Raw genomic sequence first — 23,517 nt, 5'->3', positions numbered from 1 at the left:
CAAAAACAGACATTTTCAACACTTTGTTTATTTATTCATTTATAGCGCTAACTATATTCGCGGAATCATCATAATCCCTATTAAAACAACAACACTGAAGTCTCAGAAGTCCAATTGTGCAAAAAAATGACAGCGATATCTTAAAAGTTAAATATAAAACTTGAATAACCGATTCAAAAAAGGTGTCTCATATACGAGACGCTGTACCGCAAAGGGTTAAACGATAATCGAACACTCACTCGAAGTAGACGAGGGGACAATTTGTCAATTTTTTTTTTTTCGTTCTTCAATTCAGGCTCGAGTGCGTTGTCAGCGCACTCTGTCGGGGCTTGGCCAACGCCTCGCCGCAATTGGCTCGCTTAGTTTTGGACATGAATTTGTCCGGTGAACAAGTTTCAAGGGTCTGCGAGGCCCTAAGAAGCTGCGTCCAGGTCCAGGCTCTCCATTTGCCCCATCTGGGATGTGGCCGTGAAGGACTCGCCTCGGTCGCTGAACTCCTCAAGGAGCGGCCTCTCCTCGCCCTGAATCTCGCCGGAAGTTGGGGTGCCAAAAACGAGGATCCGTCAAGCTCGGGAATCAGCATGGGTGAGTTAATCTTTTGCCAACTTAAAAAATGAAGAAGAAATTTTATAATATAAATAATTAATACGTTATCAAGAATTTGATATATATAGATATATACAAATTATCGTACGGTGTTAAGTTTATAATTTCATTTTTAATTCTCGTTTCTTTTTCCTCTCTTTGTTTCTTTATCGTCGAAGATCGTAAAGTGAAGAAATCCTTGAAAACTTTATTCCCCTGTTTACGTATCGTCATCCTAGCCTGATGTGTAATTTTAATCCTAATATTTTCCGATACGAGGTGATCGTTGCCAAGGAATGAGAACAAAAATAATGGGAAAAATTATTGATACCAGTAAAAAAAAAATAAAAAAAAAAAAAATAAATAATAAACAAAAATAACGACGAAAAACACGAGAGGGAGAAAAAGGGGGGTTTGAATGCGGATATAAAGTTTGGATATACCTAAAGTGCGGACGGAGTTTGGGAAGCTGTATCAATTTCGGTGTACATACCTAAGCACGATTCCCGTTTCTCGATATATCGCTATCTTTTATATATACGGTTATACGTGCCGCAAGCCGAGAGATATCATTTGAATATCAGCGTGTCAGCAAACAGCCTATTTTCAAACTCTTCGAAAGAGGGAAAAAGAGAGAGAGAGAGAGAGAGAGAGAGAGAGAGTGAAAGATAGCCAAGGATATATATAATATATATATATATATATATTCCCGAATTTCAGCTTCCCGCATTCCGCGAGTTGTAGCTGCGTAAACATTTCTATACACACGTGATACGGGTGACGTTTGCGTATCTTTTGCCGGAGTTTATAGGATGAGTGATTCATGCAAATATCACATTTTTACTATAACACATCTGTACCTGACAAATTTGATTTCTCCATATCTTTCGCACAACTTGCGTCAATTTTTCTTTTTCAAATACGACGTGAACGTAATAAATTTAACGAATTTCGTTATACATACGATAAAATGATTGAAGTTTTCAATAATATCTTTAAACGCAACGTAGGTTGAATTTTTTTTGTTTTTTTGTTTTTCAAAAAATTTCAAGCTAACCATGGTGGTTTCCAGTGGTCCCGGAAGTCCTTGAGGTCCTGGAAATGTTCTTGAGTTTTCCTTATCCTTGAAAAGTCCTGGAAATAATCCATTTTTAAGATTTGCCGCGAATGATATATTTATTTGTGTTTACTGAGTAAAAGTATTTTTAAAAATTGGTTACTTTTACTTTGGCCGTATTTTTATTTCTTCCCGAATGATCTTGAAAACCAGAAAATGTCCTTAAAATGTCCTTGGATTTTTTGCGATCACGCGTAAAAAACTAGCAGCATAATTGTTAAACTTGACAAATCCCCCCCCCCCCCCCCCAAATTTTGTTGCGAATAACGCAAAATCAAGACTCTGTATACGTTATATATATATATATATATATATATTGACAGGGTTATTTAAATTTCGGCAAACTCATTTTCCCAGTATGTATTACGAAGGTATTATCTATCACACTGCATACATACATATATACATATATAAATATACTCTGTAGACTTCATGCGAGAAAATTGAAGATCCTTCTTCTACGGTAAAACAGGCTATATTATAATACAGGGTTAATATGAATAAAGATGAAGGCCTATTCGGTTAAAAGACGCCTGGCAGCTGAATGTTGACGAGAAGTGCGCAGGCTGGTACAGCTTTAAGCTTTGGCTTTATACCCGGGGAATAAATTCGCGATTTATAATTCGCGCGCAGCATCTCGCGGCTTTTCGACGCACCAGACAACGCCGATATTAATAACAATTTCGCGAATAAGGGGTGTGAAGGGGGTGAGATGCGTCAGGGAGCGGATCCCCGACAAATTCCGATTTCCAACCGCGAGTATATTCTCCCAACCCGCTTAATTCCACCGATTCGCAACTCGCGATTATCCCGCGTATTAATCAACAGTGTCAAGCCCCGTTCTCATCCCTCCTTAATGGGTTATACGCAATAGCTGGTTCCTCCATTTCCACCCCCTGTTTTACCGCCCCCGATTTTGCCCACCCTCACCGCGCCCCGTCTCATTCACTTAAGACGAACGAGAGTTCGCCAAAAGCACTCGGGATTGCGGTAATCTCGTTGCGCGTTGCTCTGGTTATACTCTGTAATGTTGTTCGTTATTCAAGTTCAACTTCTAGTAGATTAGAGAAAGGGTGAGAGGAGAGATTGAGATTCGGCGTGGCTAACAAACCGGAAGAATTAATTCTCTACGACTTGTGGAAATGATAACTTTCTAACGCGTTCATTGACGCGAGAATATTAAATTAACAATATTTACAAATATTTGCATTACAATATGTGCGTATACGTAAGTACGCGAGAGGAAATAATTAAAAACAGACTGAAAATATAACAACAATATCACCGAACAAATAACACCCGAAATTCTTCACCGAGATATTTTCGACAACGTTCAATATTGTTTTTCTCCTCGTCGAAAAGTTTCTCTAATACTTTTGCGTAGTCCTCCACTTGTTATTCCCGGCGAATTGATTGGTGCTATAAATCAAGGATTGCCGCGCGACCTAGAAACAAGCGGGGGAAAAATAACTCCTAGATCGTATTATTTTAGCGACGGTGTAATAATTTCTCGTCCACGAAATGAAACTGACGACGCACCGAAAATCCAATACTCGAACAACTTTTTATTGTATTTTTTTTTTTGCCGAAAATTAAACAAGAGAAGAAAGAAAGAGAAAAAAAAAAAAACACAGACACGGAGGATCCAATTCGGGTTGAAATTTATCGCCTAAACTATGCAGGCGACCCGATAATTGGCGCCTGCAGAATTTTTCCACGACTCATCCACGTCCCTCGGTCTCTTGTTTTTCACCCCTCCGACCTTACGGGTCTCTTTTTTTCCTCGTATTATTTTATTTATTTATTTCTTTCTCACGCCAATTAATCCGTCAGCGTTTTTCGCCCGTCTTTCTTTTTCCGCCAGTTTGGACTTTTATCGCGCGCGTTCCGGCGATCAGAAATACTCGACGTTGGGTCAGGTCTCTTCTTGTAATGATTTAGCGACTTCGGAATACAACCGCGTATCTGTCTTATCGCCGCTTTGAAATGGGTTGACGGATCGATTGACGACGGGAAAAAGAATCTGGACGATGAGTCGAAGACTCTTTTCTGTCCGCGTAACGCTGTCCCTTATTTTACGTGTATGAAACTCCTCGAGGCGACAGTTTACCGATAGTTTTCTTCCCCCTTCGCATTCTCTTCCACTTTTTGTTACTCTCTGCATTTTTTATGCCTCTTATCATCTTTCACCCCAACAGATACTTTCTCCCTTGTACAGTCCCTATTTCCCTCCTTTCTTTTATGTATATTTTTTCATCTTTCGTCTAACGCAGATTGAATTTTTGAAAAATCTGTCACACGTGTTCCTGCAGTGAAACTGCGAAAAGTCGTAAAATCGGGATAAAAGCGTTGACAGATAATTTGCAAAAATGGATAACAGTCAACGATTTTGGATATTCTTCGCCATTTTTATAATCATTTTTAGGGGGTGTCACAGCTGCGAGATAAAAGAAAATTTCATCCCCTGAGACGCGTCTCGCGTTTAGGTATAACTTATTTAATAGATAATTGTTTCGACAAGCAACGTAAAATTGTTGTGTCTAATATTGAAAATCCATGATAGATTTGTTATCGGTTGCGCACTTTGTCGGTAGGTATTTTTCCCGGAATTGCGAAACCACTCAGACCAATTGCCCCTCGCCTCGAGGTTTAAACTTGACGTAGACGTATTGCAGAACTGTCGGGTATTGAGGAAAGAGGGATAAAGAAAGAGAAGTTCAGACACCCGTTTTCAATTTACTTCTTCTATTATCGCGCCCGTCCGTCCGAAGGCTGATAATTGCCAATAGAAAACGATTTAGATACCTTCGGAGAGGTGGAAATGGAACTTTCCTCTTCGGGGAAATGCGAAAACGAATTCGTCAACGTCGCCGCGATTTTTCCTTCCCCGGAGAAATAAAACGAGCCGAAACGCTGAGGTGAAACTTCGTCAAAATACCTACCCAAGTTCGGAAGCGCGAGTTCGTGAAGTGGAGAAAATTTCGAGAGCTTTAACGCGAACGTGAGGGGGAATAAACGGAATAAGCGATCGAAACGACGCATTCTCAGGACTTGTTCACGAACTGCACGAACTGCAGTCGCTTTTGCAGATGAAAATAGAGGACGAGGAGCGAATTGCCACGTGTTGTGAATGTGCCACCGAACCAGGCACCTCACGTTTTCGTATGCTAACGCCGTATATCCACGGCCAGTGCAGGATCGAGAGATTAGGTAGAAGGCTTGAAATTCCAAATTTCAAAAGTTCAGAGATGCGAATTTTTTACCGTTGAAACTTAGTGAAAAGGAATCAAACGTTGAATAAACATAAATAAACTAGAAATGGCCACCAGGATAAATTTAATCGAGTCCAAAAAAATCATCCAACATGACTCGATTGAATCGATAAAAATTAATCTATTATTCGATTATTTCGTATTGTTTTGAAACGATGCATGTGAAACAAAAATTTCGTAAATTTCAGTATGCGGTCTTAATAGCGGAATTTTTTTTTTTTTGATAATTTACAGTTTCATTAAAAATATTTTTCAATTTCAGGTACAAATATTCAAATAGGTACTTATTGTTAGTAATTAAGACAATAATCGCATAAATTGACTGTGTATTGCATCGTTCGTGGTGTTAAAAAAACAAAAACCGATTGCGAGATAAAATTATCGAGTCTCTCGATCAATCAATTATAGTCGATGAATCGGGGAAAAAATGATCGATTTAATTCGAAAATCGTTTGTTCTTTCTCATTTTCATCTTAAACTGACCCCTGCAAGTTTCCATTGATCAGTGATTCCTTTTTTCAGGTTCCGGTTCTGGCTCGGGGAGCAGCGGTTGCGCTTCCAGCACCCTCGGAACTCTGCCTCTGAACCGATGCTACTCGTCGCTTCCTCGCGGAGCGCCAACGGCTTACGGAAGTCTGACGAGGCCCGCGACCCTTCCTCGACTTCCGCTGGGCCTTGGGCCTGTCCCTATGCCCACCGACAGGGAAAACGGCAGCAAACGCAACAGCGACAGCGTTCTCTGTCATCGACTACCCCTTCTTCATCCCCTGCCGACCTGCGATCTTCCGAGTCATCAGGGTACCGGTTTTCACGAGATATTCAGCGCCATAAGGTGAGCATTTCCCCTGGTATTTTTTTTCTTTGATTTTTTCCGGTGGAGGTCAAAGTATAAAGAAATCAAAAAATAGAAGGGTCACAATATCGAATTTTTAAAGGAGTAAAAACTTAATTTATTGAATTTAAAAGTAGGGAAAATCGAGGTATGAAGGAGTAGAAAAATAAAAAGGTCAGAACACGGAATTTCGAAATTTCAAATCTTCGCAATTCGTCTTGATATTAATATAAAGTCGTGTACGGATTTTAGAATTTTTTTTCTATGTTTTGACCTTTTTATATTTTGTTTTTCATTATTTCGACTTTCTATATTTTCGATTTTCTATACGTGGACTTTCTACATTTCGATAATTCTGCGAATTAGATTTTATAGTCTTTGAAAATTTGATATTTGGGTCCTTCTATTAATCGGCTATTCCTCCGTCTTCTGTTTGAACATCAATTTTTTCATCACCCTAATGAAGGGTTGTAAAATTTACATAGATTAAAGAATTTTTTAAGAAACTATTTTGCAGATTATTTTTCTTCTCTCAATTTTTAGTGACAAGTATCCGAAGAGTTTTTTATCCCGATAATTATTGTTTCCAAACGTTTCTGTTACTTTCCGATCTTTTCTCAACATTTTTGTTCCTCTCCAAAAGTGATGTGCAAATTTTTTTTACTCGTCTCATTCGTCATAACGACTTAATTCAAATCTATTAGAATCGAAATCCACATACCTCTGTTGATTTTAATATTACACATACGTATTATACATAATTCATAATTTGAGAAGTAAAAGAGTCGAAGAATCGACCGTGAAATAGTTCTGCATATATTTTTCTTGGGGGAAAATTTTACTTCTTCCACCTCGAGGAGTAAGACGCGAGAGTAAAAAATTCATGGATACCATTCGTGCTTCCCTTATATATGGCGGTTCTATAGAACGATGGATCTCTTGAAGGACCACCTCTCAGGCGGTATAATAAACCTGCAGGAAGCGTCTCTGGGGCAAACATTCTTAACCCAATTCCTAACGAACGATTGTAGAAAACTCACCCCTGATAAAACGTGCCACCGATATTCAGCCGCTGATCAGAAAGTAAGAGAAGAAGGAAAAAAAGATTGTTTCCACCGTCGAGTCGCGTCGCATGAAAAATTTGACGGGATTTTAATTAACTCATTATTACACGTGTGACAAAATCTACATTCGTATGTACGTACAACACAAACATTACCGTATATAATTCTAACACCTCGCGGAATCGATGAGATATTGCTTAAATATTTAACAAACAGATCAGCGAACTCTTACAGTTTTGTATGATAAAATACGGTTCGAAAATTTCAAACTGTTATAAATCAGTGAAGTATTGTTGATAAATTCACGGGGCCGGGTTTTAATTTCCGCACTTTTTTCCCGTTCACGTGTATAAAGAAGGTAGAGAGGAGAGAGCAAATTGCAGATGAAGTCAAGAAAGAGAGGCGAGTATTCGTTAAGGTCACAAAGTGATAATGATAATATAAATAATAATTATCTTTTCTCGCCGTGTAAAAATTTGCATTACTCGTCGCTGTGATAATTGAATGAATAATCTTGAAAAAAAGCGTTGCTGGCCCCTGTATAATTTCCCCTTATTTCCGCCTTCGTGTAAATTATATTGTAGTAAATCGATTATCTCCCCAAATCGATGAGGTAGACCCATTCTCTCGCCCGTTTACCCTCTCGAGTCTCCTTCTTCTCTCCTTTGCCAAGTTCCACGGCCGAACTCCTTAAAAGCATTCAGTGAATTGAGTGCCTAACTACCAAACGCCCGTCGAGCATCCATTAGCCAACGCTTCGTCATTTTCTACCCCTTAACGCCTCCCCGAGGCGTTTGCGGTTGTGCAAGTTTCAACAGGCAGGGGGAGAGTTTTCAAAAACGTTCGATTTTCGTCGAACGTCTCATTTACTCCACCGCGTTTTTCAAGCCTCGTGATAAAGTTCGCTGTCATTCCCTCCAACGATCCAAGAAGTCCGTGATAATAGCGCTAAGCGATTCTTCTGACGAAGAAAGAAAAAAAAAAAAAAAAAATGCTACAATAAATTGAATCACAGCGAACAAAGATAACAATCAGAACAGAGTTACACAAGAGCAGGAAGTCGGCAAAGCCTTCGCGGCTCAGAGTGTAATAATCGAAGAATTTCAACCGACGCGACGGTTGGATGTAAGGAAAGAGGGAATGATGAAAGGGGGAGTGGGCGGAAAATCATGGAAACAAAGAAGCAAGGAAATCCGGCAAAATTGTGGTAGTTGAAATCCTCCACCCCCTGGCGGCTAACCGTTGTTTTATTGTTCATTCAATTTGACGGGTTTGCGAGCGATGCGTCTGGTTACCTCTGACACTTATAACGCACGTATCACAGCCCTCGGTCCTTTTTCGTGATCGATGGGGCTTCGAAAGCAGCCCCATGCCGCGGTATCATGTCTGTCCATACGTCATGAGTGTGTATGAAATATCGCGAGGCGGGGGCGAGGAAAAGTTCTCCTTGAAAAAGCTTCAGAAATGTTTCGTTTCCTTTTATTTTTCACGAGAGGGAGCGAGGGCGCGTCGATGCTATATGTATATTCACGTGTTATACGTATGTACATACGTACGTATATTCGCCGCGGATGGGTTGGGAAATTTTCCAATTTTCCCATTTTCGCCAATGAAATTCAGAATTGTAAACAACCCTCGGCGGTGAGCCGGTGCAGATTACACGGATGACTCTCATTTGGCAGATCAGCAACAGCAAACGATTACATCCTCGATTTCCATTAATTCATACCCGTATTGCGTTACAACAATTTTGACCGCGTATTTCACGGTTTTGCTGTTCCGAAAGGATTTCCGCGAGTTTTACCACGCGCACTTGTTACGAGATATAAACTGCCTAACGAACAAACATTATTCGAAAAAAGATAAACAACCTGCTGTCGCGTTGTTATTGCACACGCCCCGCGATAAGGCAATATTTTTATTTATTTATTTATTTATTTTTTGAAAAACCGCGTAAACTCACGGGGTCGGGATATTAACGGGCTAAAATTATCCACCCCCCGGGGCTGATCGAAACTCGTCGTCGATCGTGCGTAACAGCGAGAGTATGAATTATAACTCAACGTCAAATGACGTTCCTACCGTCGAGTGCGGTAGCAACAATTTAACAGAGTACGGTAAATAACGCTTGGAAGCTAGAACCCCATTTTAATACTCGGGTTTGTAAAAAACGCGTCTGGAATAAATTTTACCCTACAATTTATTGTTCTCCTCGCGATTCGACTAATCACAACGGAATTAAATTTCGCTGCAAGCTCGAGTCACGCGGTCAAGTTAATTTCCCTTACATTTCTGCTCACCTTTTACGTGCGGCTATCAATTACCGCAATGCCCAAAATTCCGAGGAAAAAATTTTTGCCAACTCGTCGATGCTTTTCCGCCGCTTTCAGAGAGCCGAACTGCAAACTCCGGTCCTTGAACGTGTCCAAATGTCTTCTGGGAAGTCTCGATGCCGGATGTCTCGCCGAGACTATCAGACTGGCCCGAAATCTCGACGCTCTAAGGGCCGCAGGAGCCTCCCGACCAGCCGACATGATGCCCCTGGTTCTGGCCCTGACCGAGGCCCCCTGTCTTCAGCTCCTGGATCTGGCGAGTCCTCGATTAGCCCTCGACGATCATCCGTCCCGACTGCTGTGCCACGCACTCGCCAGAAATTCGACCCTAAAGCTGCTCAGTCTGGAAGGATGGACGTTCAGAATAGAGGTGAGTCTTTATTTTTTCTTTTATTAATTACAGATACAGATTCCTGCACCGACACAGTTACCGACAGTTAGCCAAAACACAAACCCTATTCTAGAACGATCGAGGATGGAGGATATCTTTTGTCAATTAACCGCGCGAATATTTTTGGATACAGATTCCTGTACCGACACAGTTACCGTCAGTTAGCCAAAACGCAAACCCTATTCTAGAATGCTTTAGGGTGGATGATATCTTTTATTAGCATTAATTAGCCACGCATCCAGTGATCGCAATTCCATCGTGGGGTGAGGGTGAGAATTTAGACATATTGAAGAATCCAATAGGATTTCAAAATTTAGACAATCTAAGGGGTAAAGGGTTGAAGATATAACAGAACTACAAAAAAATCTGAGATTGTCAGGATTATGAGAAATATATAAGATGAAAGTGCGCGTAGATTTCTATACTTTGTTGTTGCTGCATTTTGAAATTCTGGAAAACGTGTAATCTACATCTTTGCGTGTTTGAAGATTCGGTATTGTTACGGGAATTCTGTTACACAATGACGAAATTCGCCAGCATCGCTATGCGGTATGCATGCACGGTAATTAATTATCGATCAACGGAAAGAAGCGATTGTTTCGTGTCCTGCTAATTACCCGTCTCATACCGTCTATGGTTACATAATAGGTACACGCATACAAGGCAAACAACAATCTACCCCTCATACACACGAATGTGTACGTGTACGTACAAGTATACCGAATTTGCTCGCCTCATTCGCCTTAAACCATCGTCGTGCGTAGCCGAGGCAGCGGAGACAAACTCCTCAGCACCTCGAAACTTCCTGAAATAATGGCCGGTATTCTGTTATCCAAACCCCCGGCAGCACCAACTCGACGGTTAAGCTCCTCGCAATAGACGAACCTCGTTAAGGCATCCCCGAGTTTACCAACCCTTGGATTATACGCGGAATTCTTTGTAAGACCGCGGAGAACTTTGTAAGCGAAGAAACACGTGATTTTGTCAATTTTTTAAAAGACCCCCAAATTGTACTTCATTTTACATCGTATTTTTTTTTTCATTTTTCACTGGTAAATTGAAGCGGTAAATCATCGAGTAAATATAAATAAGTATTCCAATCGCTGAACGAGTATATTATACCTGTATGCCTATAATGCGCACGGCACGAGTTGGTAACAAGTTTTTTATTCCGTAACAATATATCCTTTTCCGTGATATTACCTGCAATAAATTTCACAGCTTGGTGGGGGCAAAGAGGCAGAGAGACGGGGTTTTTCGGGGTTGGTGGCCCCCCCCCAAATTTGCATGAGAATACGCGTTACTTAGCGGGCCCGTGGGTATAGAGCGAGATAGCTGAACAGCAGAGGTGTAATATAAAATACTTGTATAATATCTGGAGGCGGAAAATACGGTCAGCGCAAGAATAACACAAGCATAATAATTCGCAAATGAAATTGTTAGAAATTATTATATACCTATGGTGTGTGTATATATCGCAACTGCAAGCTGCCGCGCGATTCACGGCGGCGGTGGGATTCGAGCAACGAACAAAGGGAGATTTACCTGCGCCCTATTCACAATCTGCACCCCGCGATGCCGCCTGGTATAATACCTGCAACGATTCTCGAAACAATAGACCACCCCCGTAATTCCCACCCCCGCATTCCCCGACAGAATGCAGGGAACCATTTGGCTAGAAATATTAGCGAACGCCGAGATTTCAAACGCATCGAATCTGGATGTAGACAATAATACATCGTCCGATCGATGCTGAATTGCATTATGCAGGATTATTGTGGGCGGACCATTCCTGTTAATTTTATTTCTCTAAAGATAATTCTAGCTCAACAAGTAATCGTTAATTATATACATTGATCGATAAAATTCGAACTAGGTATACCAGAAGGGTTCCGGATACAGATTCCTGCACCGACGCAGTTACCGACAGTTAGGTATAGAAGAAGAGTTCTGGATAGAGATTCCTGCATCGACACAGTTACCGACAATTAGCGAAGACACAAACCCTATTCTAGAATGCTCGAGGATGGAGGATATCCTACACTCTTGAACATTTCATTCAAAACATCACGCAAGCAGCTCGGGCAGATAAAGACGCGCGTTTCTTCGGCTGGTTTTACTGAAATTCAAAATACATTGAAAATCCGTGTGAAATATTCCCTTCCCGGGGATTTACGAGGGTTTTGTGGAAATGATCCGACAGAATCGATTCGTCGATTTCGCCCGAATATGTATTCCTTCAAAACCAGTGGGGGGATGATTTAGCCGGCAAACACAGGGCAAACGCTGCGGTCTTGATGACGGGTATCTGAGCAGCAGCATATTGTTTGGTTTTGCGAGCAAAGCTGGCGAGGATCACGGAACTGAAATTGCCTCGAGTATAACAGGGGTCTAGAATCGAGATCAGGAGTCTGTGTGTTTGTGTAAAAAGGGAAAAGAACACACCCCGACGACATATTATTCCCCGCTCGAATATTCTTGCGAAGCTGCGAGCTTATCCGGGTTTCAGACGACCGCGGCCACTTTTCTCCTCCCGCGGTTTTTTACACCCGCAGACGGAAAAATCCCTGCCCGAATTTTCATCCGACTACGCGCAAGAAAATCCACTCTCAACCCTCCAACCATTAGTCATCGTATATACATATACGTCGAGTTTATCGCGGCGTGAATCAAAGAAATTGTACTACGGAGGTTAAAGCTTCTAGATAACTTATAATTGCTTCGATTGATTCGTAAATTATTCGCCCGAAAGTTCGCAAAGTTTTTGCGCTCATTTTGTACCCGACGAAACTCTCGTTTCTGATTTTTTTTCCGCCGTCGTGCGTTGCCCTGATATTACGCGAGGTCCTATATTTTTCCCTTTTCTCGCTTTTTCGTGTATACACACGCGGCTGTACAATTTCGAGAGGCCCTCTCAGCGATGGGGAGAACGAATCCCATAACCGTTATGTTTCATCGTCTTAATAGTGAGTTATCTCGAGGAGCAGTGCAGAGTCGCGTAGCGGGATTGTATAGCCCTGTATAATATTCCGCGAGGGAAATTTATACAAGCTTCCAGTATAAGGTATATTATACAGGGATATACCTACCGGCGGCGGCCGGCTCTGCAGGAGTTAACGAGGCGTTTAAAATCGCCGACATCGTTATTTAACCGGTATAATGAGAGGGTGTTAACGTTTTTAAGGACGTGAGAATATTATCTCTTATGTATACGTATTTTCGTACCAGCTACGTAGGCGTGTTGAACGGTTTTTTTTTTTTTTTTTCGTCACGAAAATTTACCTCCGCGCTGTATCGCGGGGAAGGGTCACGGAAGGGTGCGGATAAATATAATTAATCATTGTTAGTTTTGCCAGAATTATTCGATGAATATATTATACGTACGACGCGGAGATTGAAAATTCAATTCTATACACGAGATATACGAGTTATACGTGTACATAGTTACGCAATATAATAAGGAAATTTACACATACGTAGGTACACACGCGTACACACACCCAACTACTTTCAAAGAGAAACGAGAATAAACTACACAGCTAGCCTGTGCAAACGCCTGACCTTTTCAGGAACTAAATGAACGAATTAATTAATAATGAGTTTAATTAATTATCAGCGTATTAAAAACCGCACTATTCCAACGTTTGTACTTCAGTTATTAATTACTGCACGTGAATGCTGCAGTATAACCATTCGGCACAGTTTGCAGGTTTTTATCATCCCTAAAAGTAGTCGAGAATTTCATAAATTATAAATAATATATAATTTCATAAATTTTTATAAATATAGATCGATGCTTGTAGCAAATCAGTTAATAACCTTTTGAATAAGGCGAGCCAAAATCCTATAACGAAACCGAAGGAATCTGGTGGAATTTTCAGAAATTTTAAAGCAATTCGAAATGAGTCATTGATGCGACAAAGCTCTTTGAAAATCCAGTAAATATTATCCAATTACTTTCGTTCTTCCTTACGAATTCGGCAATTCGATGAAATACGAAAAAATCTTTTTCCCCAGGAATCCGACAGCCTGACGGTATTTTCCGAGCTTTTACGATGCACAAGTGTCCGGGAACTGAGCTTGTGCAACGCTCGACTTCACCTGGCAGTTCACGAAGGGCCTCTCTCGAGGTTGGGTCGTCGAGACGACGCGGGAGCCGAGCTTTTAAGGGCTGCGGAACCGCCGGCGTGCCCAGCGATAGTTTTCCTGAGACTGGCGGGTTTCCAGGTGAGTTTCGGGCGCCGATCCCTCCGCCAAAAGGTCCGTTTCACCCTTCGCACCCCGAGTAAAACCCCCGAATTCTCCAGGTGACCGTGAACGACCGGCTCGCCTTGCGAGGTCCGCTGCTGCTGCCGTTCCTGGGCGGTTTCACCGCGCTTAGCGAGCTCGATCTGTCTCTGGACAAATCGACGATCGGAGGAAACAGCGGTTCGCTTTTATTCATCGACGACAAGATCCTGACGAGCTTTTTCGGCTGCCTTTCTTCTAACTTCCGGAGCCTCCAGTCACTGAGGATGAACTTCTGGCGTGTCACGCTCGAGGATTGCGACCGGACGATGCGGCACATATCCAAATACCTAAAGCTCTGCGGGCTGAGCTTCCTCAAGATGAACGGTCTCATCGTTACCGACAGCGTCAAGAAGGTACAGGTCGAGCACAGCTTCCTCGGCACCGTCGTCGCCAGTCTCCAAGCACTCACCTGGCTCTGCATCGACGGTATCGAGCTTTCCGAGACGCAGGCCTCCTTTCTTGGCAAAATCCTCAGGGACCGTTTCCCCGGTTCTTCTCTCGAGATTAGCGCCAAGGACGTGAACGTCAAGGCCGTCAAGGCGCTCGTCGCTGCCGTCGAGGACGCCGGAAGGGCCGAGGTCCTGTACACCGGTGGCGCCCATTGCAGACTACGGTTAACGAAGGTCCAGAAGAACGGGAAGCACAAAAAGAAGTGAGACTCTACGTTGCGATTCGGCTAATACCGATTCGACACGTCTGATTGATGGACGAACTGTAATATCGATCTGCAGCAGCTCCGAGGGTTGCAGGGACTCAATTTCTGGTCATATTTCGATACCGGAATAAAGGGAGCTGCTAGGCGACTTTGATTCACGCTCGGAAGTTCATATCCTTTATCCGATCATAATATGTTATATATTATACGCGGTATCGTATATACATATAGCATACATATGGGTTTTTTTTTAGAGCGGATATAGATCGATGCGGCTTTTGACCCCGTTCGCTCGGTAAAATATCTGCAAACTTTCGTATCAGCGAGAAAAATGTCGAGAAATATTTTTTTTCTTCTTTTTCTTCTTCTTATTTTTCTCAAGATGTCACACGATATTCTTATTTTATTATACAAAGCTCGCGATCGATTCCGCATACGTAATTTTATTTCCCTCTTATGTAACATACAGTAAGGTATTAAAGCCATTTTTCTCTATCGTTTTTTTCTTTATCTCCTAACGTGACGTCTACGTAGATTAATATCGAGCGTTGCGTCGAATTTTCGGATGTTGAATATTTAAGTTATTCTGCAGTTTTTGAAATTGACCGTACATGCGATAAATCGACATTGAAAATGCAGAAAATAAAGAAATTAGTATATCGTTGAACGAGCCAAACTCGTTTTCTTTTTTTTTTAATGTTTTTAATCACCCAATTAACGTTTTAATTATATTTGTATTTAAACGCGGAGATTTCCGAATCGTCGGATTCGTAATTTAAGTTTTATCTATAACCGTGCCAAAATAAAATAAAAATATAGGTATAATAAAATTTAATACCAAATAGAGGCTACAATATAATTCATTAATCTAGAGGATGATAGTGTTTCAGAATCAAGTTTCAGGGACACATTGTTAAGGAAATATATTCATCGCAGGCTTAATTAGGCTGTATCAATATTTATTACTCTCAGAGTAATTAATGAACTAAAAAATTCTGCAAGATCTTTATTTCTATTTGCTAACCGAAAGCCGGTTGAATGTTTTTTCTACAATTATTTATCCAACGGATCGTCGAATCATTCGGACGCCTGAAAATTATATTACACATCAAGTGCAGACGCGTGCGCAGCCTTGTCCCAAAAATTATTTAGATACCTTATATATCGCTTTCTTATCTATCGTACAAAATGTCGTATCTTGTTTAATCGGGTCAACGCAAAGTAGAGATTTGTAGTCGCTTTGTAATAGACAATATACGTACAACACTCGAAGTGTAATTGTTAAAAATTTATCTTAGTTCGCCCAAGGGATTGCATAATATATATATTATTTATACATCTGTCTAGAGTCTACTTTATCCATCGTGGATAGAAAAAGTATTGTAAAAAGTTTACGCAGCAAGTAAATTCGTAATCCGTGTATATATAATAACATACGTATATACGTGACGTTGAACAAAATTTTGAAAAAATTTCTAGTTTTCTTTATCATTTGCAAAAAACAGGCTGTCCATGTTATATTATGATGAAAAGTACGAATTATCCGAAAAATCATTTGTTGCTTAGATGATAATATATGTGTATACTACGCAAAGTTTTAAATGACATTTTTCGAAGTATATTCGATGGATATTGGATCAGCTGAGCTCTGTATAATAGTAATTAATTATATATGCATTAGATAACTCAAAGATATATTATATATATATTAGAGTGTCCCAAAAAAACCGACTATTTTTTTTTTTTCAAAGAACATTGAAAAATCGTCAGAGTATCTCTAGAAAATGACCCTGTGAAAATATAAGCTCTTAGTATTAATATTTAGAGGTGGCGATTTGTAATTTTCTATTTCCCATTTAAATAACATGGGAAAATTTTTTTTTGAACTTTGGAATTTTGTGATGGGATAACGAGCTACTTCATAAGTATGACAAAATCAGGTCTTATAGGAAATTTGATGCTCTACAAAAAAGGTCTGATTGACATTTTGCGTAAATCCAGCCGTTTCAAAAATATCGAGCCTCAAACTTCGGACTGTTTAAAATTATGCTTTTTTTTTCGTAAATACAACAAAAATTAATTTATATGTATTATAAACCCAGAATCATCAACTGAACAATAAATATATGCATATATTTGACGGAATGCAGATCCGAAATTATTAATAATTTGACAAATGATAATTTTTATTGATTTTTTTTAGGTAAGTAAATATTTTTCGCTAAAAATCAATAAAAATTATCATTTGTCAAATTATTAATAATTTCGGATCTGCATTCCGTCAAATATATGCATATATTTATTGTTCAGTTGATGATTCTGGGTTTATAATACATATAAATTAATTTTTGTTGTATTTACGAAAAAAAAAGCATAATTTTAAACAGTCCGAAGTTTGAGGCTCGATATTTTTGAAACGGCTGGATTTACGCAAAATGTCAATCAGACCTTTTTTGTAGAGCATCAAATTTCCTATAAGACCTGATTTTGTCATACTTATGAAGTAGCTCGTTATCCCATCACAAAATTCCAAAGTTCAAAAAAAAATTTTCCCATGTTATTTAAATGGGAAATAGAAAATTACAAATCGCCACCTCTAAATATTAATATTAAGAGCTTATATTTTCACAGGGTCATTTTCTAGAGATACTCTGACGAATTTTCAATGTTCTTTGAAAAAAAAAAAAATAGTCGGTTTTTTTGGGACACTCTAATATATATATATATATATATATAATATATTTACGAGTGTGGGTGTACATATTATATATTATATATATATATATGTACGTATGCATGCGATATTGCTGATCAGATTGTTGGAAATTTAGAAATTTTATGAAATATGATACATAATACAGATTGTTGTTGTTGTTTTTATTATTATTATTATTATTATTATTATTATAGGTATATACACGTACGTATAAACACATAAAAGTTATCTTCAAAGAAAAAGGCTATTGTATAAATTTATAAACTGATCTTTCCTATATAGCGTATAAATTATAATCGCACGATGATACGATTATTATTATTACGAAAAAAAAAAAAAAAAAATTACAAGTAACGATTATTATTAGTATCGTACAAAACATGACAAATGAACCGATAACCGAGTGATTTATAAAATTGACTGCCAAACGATATTGTATAGTTGTATCATAGAATAGAATTTGAGATTCTTTATTGGTATATATATATATATATATATATATATATATATATATATATATATATATATATATATATATATATATATATATATATATATATATATGTATATTATATATAATATTATTATTATAACAGTATCATTATATTAATCAAAGGCATAATCCGTCGCTCGTGTATGCATATAATTATCGTAACTATATAATATATATTATGGACGTACGGTATAAAGTAATCACGACACAATTAGTAACAGGAACGATTGATAAATTTGTTTTTGCCTGTAAGCGTTGAAGTGATGAATTTTTAGGGTCGCACTAAATTTGATACAATATTGATTATTTTTATGACATATATATAATTCCAGAATGTATCGTAATAGTCGATTGTTATAGCTTTATGCGACAGAGACGAGATAATTAATCGATCATTTCAAACAGCGTGATATAATAATAATAATAATAATAATGATGATAATAATTGATTTGCAAAATTAATTATACGCGACAATTTGTATTTTTTTCCAACTTTTATATTATACTTTCGCATAGGTATTATAGGTATATTATACATGTAAATAAGGTGGAAAAAAGTAAAATAATGAAAAATCAATTCAACAATAATGAAGAAGATTCGAAGAGAATTGAAATACATAAATTTGTAAACAGACAAATGACCGTATGCAGATATACAAAGTATATTTCTGCATTGTATAATCTGTGAAAATATCAAATTGTGGTTTCTGCATAAATTTTACACAACTGAATCATGCTGCATGGGTATTAAAGTTTCAGCTTTGGAGAAAAAAAGAAATTATGAAGAACAGATGAGACTATAAGATTGAAATTATCCTGCGAAACGCGGAGCGAAAATCGTTCTTTTCTCCACGACGCTATTGTACCGTAGCTTGAAAGCGATTTTACTATGAAAAATATTTATGTATTTATATATGTATACACATATCCTCCAAATAAATGTAATACGTGTTTGAAGAGCCCGTTACTGCTTTGAAAACCCATTGATTATCATTTATACGTACGTTTTTAAATCACGGAAGGGATGTTTTTTTTTTCACTTGATACATTTTTCAACCGAAATACAGTCGACTTAATAATTCAGTATTCACGTAACAGGTAAAGAGATCAGAGATTGAATTGCTTCGCTGTGACGGTTTGAATTTGAAGACGTCTCTAAAAATCACAATATGATTTCTTCAGATTTTTTTTTTGTCCTTTAATGGAGTAGGAAGAAATAAGCAGAATCCAGATTTCAAAATTCTATATTGAGCGTTTCATTATCGTTCGTTTATTTGTTTTTAATTCTGTTATTTCTCAATCATTATTATTTACATCATTTTCGTGTGGTATATAAATTACAAAAATCAGAATGATGTTATTATTATTTCATAGATACATATTACAGTAAATTACAAAAATCAGAATGATATTATTATTATTTCATAGATACATATTACAGTAACCTGTTTAATAATCAATGACGGTATAATGATAATGACAAGAATGATTATAATTCAAACGGAACATTACAGTGAAAAATTAAATGCAGGAAACACCGATTGTGAGTTAAATTTATTCCCAAGTAGGAGCTGAAAAACCGCATCAATTTATTTATTAAATACGAATTGAAACGATAATGGGTAGCGATAAGAGAATCAGGATTGTACCTGATTTGCTTCTCCGTTTTACAACGTATAGCTAACTCAACGCGCTATTCGGATAATAATTTATATTACCATTTATAATCATATTACCATATTGTATTATAGAGGGCAATTGCGTATAATAAATATATTATTTATAGATAGAATATGCATTTACAATGTATTTACCTCGTCTACATAGAGTAAAATTTTTCATATCACTTTTAATCCTGTTTTACGATGGAATTCGCTACCTATTCGCACGTTTAACGACGAGGCGAAAATACGTGCAACCGAAACTATATAAGTTTCATCGTGATTAATGAATTATGCATGGAATGTTTCGATTCTCTTTATATTTATTTGTAGTATTGAACTAAAATTATCTATTACTTGCTGACGAAAATTTATCGGCGATATATATATATGTGTGTGTGTGTGTATTATTTTTTAAATAGATCATATATTTATTGTATATTACATGCACCGATTCGTTTATTACAATGTACATCATTTGTTTTACTTGTAATTATACATTTAGTGTCATTATTCCTGTAGAAATTTTTAGAATTTTACGTCAAGATGATAGCACGATTTAAATTATCCTAAATTTTGGTCCTAAGCGTGATAAATGCGGATTGATATAAAAAAATAATTAGGCAAGGGAGTAACAAAATGCAATTTGTATGTAATTAACTTGATGAATTTTTAACGAGGCGTTTGTTTCTTATTCTAAATTTAATTTTGACTGGCCTTTGATGATACTCCTAACTACGTTGAAGAAAAAGGAAACTAGAAATTTTTCAATATTAATTGTGTGCTATTTAACCACGTGTGCTAAGTTTAACGATAAATAATAATAACACTTAAATTACCTATTATACACTGTTGCACATATACAGATTAATATTGAGAACAACCTTTCTTTCTTTCATTTTTAATATATTAAATACATATTACGTGTTAAGCCAGTAAACGAAAAACTCAGCACCACGGATTAAACGGAACGAAAAACGATTTAATTATTACAACCATGATGCGTTTTTTAAGTAAAATTCTTTTCCTATTAAGATTACACAGTATATATAATATACACGTGATATATATATATATTTATATATTCTTAAAAAAGTAAAAATATTCAACGACAATATTACATATTGATTCTACGATATTCGCGCCCCGATGCGAAGACCGACGACAGGCTTAAATAATATTACAGTAAATTATACATGGTCTAATTTCACTACAATTTTTAACGTCGATCGTCTTCCGGCAGGACTCAGAAGTAATATTTTAAATTAAACGGTAAGATCTAAAAAAATATAATTATCTATGCTGACTCGAGTTCACTGCGAAATTGAACTGGAAATGGAATAGATCGATCGTGAACTAATTTGTGACAAGGAAAACTGTGATGCAGGAAAAAAAAAAACACAGGCAAGTTTGTCCATTAATTCGTCCATGCAAAAGCAAGGAATTGCGTGTTCATTGTGGTACGTATGAAAAAAGAAAATAAAAACAAACTCTGCATCGAGTCCCTGTTCTTTGATCGTTAAACGACTTGCAATCTAAGTTTGTAACCGCGTCTGCCTACCGCGTTAGAACCACAAAAATTGAATACAGTAAATAGGCTTTTAGCTAAGGCGACGTTCCTCGCCTTTTTGCCACAGGTGGCACAGACGAAAAGGGCATCCTCGTACCTCCAATTACAATTATTTGTAAAAAGTCCATCATCATCAACGTTGTCATTTCCTACTCCAATTTTACTATCGATCGTCGATCACATAGGCGCATAGTCGAGCTGAACGGTAAGCTGTTTGACGCCGGCAGCCTGGAATATCATCTGAGTATGCGCGACGACGTATTTTGGATCGACGGTCCTTGCGACCTCGAGTTTCAAACAGCCGACGTAAATGTCTGAGCACAGTGTCCAAAAGTGTGGCTCCTGCACGCTGTAGACCCCGGCCAACTGCGTGATCTTGTTATAGCACTGGGGAAGAACGTGATCGAGAGCTGCCGGCTGTCTCTGCATGAGAATGGTGACGGACTCGGAAATCAGTGACAAAACGCTGAGTGCTATCAGGACGGCAATGAACATCGAGCAGATCGGATCGGCTATCATCCAGCCGAACATCTGCATCAATACAGCCGATATTATTACCCCGACGGATCCGAGCGTGTCGGCCAGAATATGGAGGAACACTCCCTTCATTATCTGGGAATTACCACCGCCTTGGCTTCCATCTATCTCTATGTCGTGGTGGTCGTGGCTGTGGCCATGACCGTGGTTATGCGAGTGCCCGTGGCTGTCCCCGTGAGAGTGCCCATGGCCTCCGCCGTGGCTGTGACCGTGGCCGTGCTGAAAGGCGTAAACGCCGACAAGGTTTACGAGCAGTCCAAGGACGGAGACAACGAAGAGGCGTTCATGCTTCACTTCTGGGGGCTCAATGGCTCGTTCCACTGCCTCTGACATTATGAAGAAAGCGATGAAGAGGAGGAAGAGACCGTTTACAAAGCCAGCGAGAACCTCGGCTCTCACATAGCCATACGAGAAACGCTCGTTGGCGCGCCACTTGGTTATAACTGACGCCGCGAGTCCTGCTACAAGGCCTGTGCAATCGAAGAACATGTGAAAACTGTCCGATATCAGACCCAGACTGTTGGTCCATATTCCGTAAGTGAGTTCGACGAAGGCGAATGAGAGGTTCAGTATCAGGAAGAGAAACAAGTTCCGGGAGTTCTTGTCGGAGAATATCAGACGCTTCCAACTCAGGACCTTCTCCTTTATTCGACTACCTAATCCTCGAGAATCCTTGTGCGAGAGGGGAAGCATCCTTAACGATTGTACGAGCAATCTGAAATAGGAAAAAATTAATATCCGACAAGAGAGGATTTTCGCCAGTTTTCATTCTGTTTATTAGTATTTTATAAAAAATTTCGATTCACAAGATGTGAACCATACAGAGTAATGTATTCATCAAATACGAATGAATTTACTTGTAGTAACTACCTGAAGTCTGAAAGGACGATAATCTAATCGAAGCTAACCGAACAATTAACTCGATCCCATCAAGTCTTGATTTTATTAAATATAAACCTGAGCAACAAGTGGCAAAAAGAAAACTTTCCGAATTCCATACATTAATAATATCATACAAGCTATAATCAACCTTTAATTCCGATGCAAAATTGATTGTGTTCGCAAAGAAATACACTTCATTTATTTAATATTAGCCTATCTTAGAGACGACATCACACGGGATCACACACGATACAAACAAGTGTAGTCGTATAAATAGAAAATACCTATCGAATGTGCCCGCCAAGGACATAGCTCTCAAATAATGTGTCGATATCGCTACACGTAACAGCGAGATCCGACTTCGCGACAAGGGATTCCTTACTGATTTCACGACAGAGACCAGCAATATTTAAGTTGTTCTAGTATTTTTATTGTAATGTAGTTTTGGTACTTGGCGAATTTTTTTTAAATCTCTGATGTTTTTGCTTAAATTGGTATTCTACCTTATGGCAGAGGTTTGGCCGGCAGTTGGACAGTTTCAAATTCGAATACAGATATGTTTGGGGCAGTTTTACGAGCGTGCAATAAAACCGAGCTATCCGCGCTGAGATGACGGAAATCGTCAATGCTCCCTCTTTTCTATCAGACATTCGGTGAAATAGGCGAGCGACACGTCGTCCACGTAAACAGAAGGTTAAGAACCGGGAGTTCTTCCAATTTATGATCATACTTGCCAGGCTGACAGATGCGGTGAAACGTTGGAATCGTCGGTTGCGAGAAAGGCTTGTTTACTTCAGGCGTGCGGAGTCGCAAGACATCTTCGGGGCATCAAAATATCAGGAATCCCGGCGGCGGTAAGTCCAGCGAGTGCGCCATGTTCGCTGATTCGACTCGACACGCTTCTTCGAAAGCCCGCTGACTCGATCGCTGGCACTCTTGCCGCTCTTGCTGTCACCCATCGCAGTGGCAACTGGGTAACGGCAATTGCAGTATACTCTGTCTCTCTCGCGCTATGCTGTGATTGGCTGAGTCTTCTCGCTCTGCGCCGTGATAGGCTGAGCAGCCATGTAGCCCACCCAATCACGGCGCGGAGCAAGAGAGACAGAGTATACTGGAATT

The 23,517-nt window shown here is 38.9% G+C and overlaps 2 protein-coding genes across 6 annotated transcripts in view; one reads left to right on the top strand and one right to left on the bottom strand.

The window, feature by feature from the left end:
• LOC124215934 (uncharacterized) overlaps window positions 1–16,720 on the top strand; it is a 55,198-nt gene extending 38,478 nt beyond the window's left edge. For all 4 annotated transcript variants that reach the window (XM_069135212.1, XM_069135213.1, XM_069135211.1 and 1 more), the window contains 5 exons: window positions 296–585; window positions 5,497–5,806; window positions 9,261–9,573; window positions 13,612–13,821; window positions 13,902–16,720. In XM_069135212.1, coding sequence (XP_068991313.1) covers window positions 296–585; window positions 5,497–5,806; window positions 9,261–9,573; window positions 13,612–13,821; window positions 13,902–14,540 — 1,762 coding nt within the window. In that variant the 3' untranslated portion in view covers window positions 14,541–16,720. The remainder of the gene's footprint in view (window positions 1–295; window positions 586–5,496; window positions 5,807–9,260; window positions 9,574–13,611; window positions 13,822–13,901) is intronic.
• A 2,260-nt stretch (window positions 16,721–18,980) lies between these two features.
• ZnT86D (zinc transporter 86D) lies at window positions 18,981–23,343 on the bottom strand. 2 transcript variants are annotated; one of them, XM_046619872.2, is made up of 2 exons: window positions 23,129–23,343; window positions 18,981–22,231 (listed from the first exon to the last, which is right to left on the bottom strand). In XM_046619872.2, the coding sequence occupies exon 2, from the start codon at window positions 22,207–22,209 to the stop codon at window positions 21,157–21,159; it is 1,053 nt and encodes a 350-aa protein (XP_046475828.1). In that variant the 5' UTR covers window positions 22,210–22,231; window positions 23,129–23,343; the 3' UTR covers window positions 18,981–21,156. The 2 variants fall into 2 exon arrangements, with proteins under 2 accessions (XP_046475828.1, XP_046475827.1); XM_046619871.2 differs by having other exon boundaries at window positions 23,133–23,343.
• Window positions 23,344–23,517: the final 174 nt, after the last annotated feature.

This window comes from Neodiprion pinetum, chromosome 4 (assembly GCF_021155775.2).
Source record: "Neodiprion pinetum isolate iyNeoPine1 chromosome 4, iyNeoPine1.2, whole genome shotgun sequence".
NCBI classification, from domain to species: Eukaryota; Metazoa; Arthropoda; class Insecta; order Hymenoptera; family Diprionidae; genus Neodiprion; species Neodiprion pinetum.
This window is presented reverse-complemented; position numbering and strand designations above follow the sequence as displayed.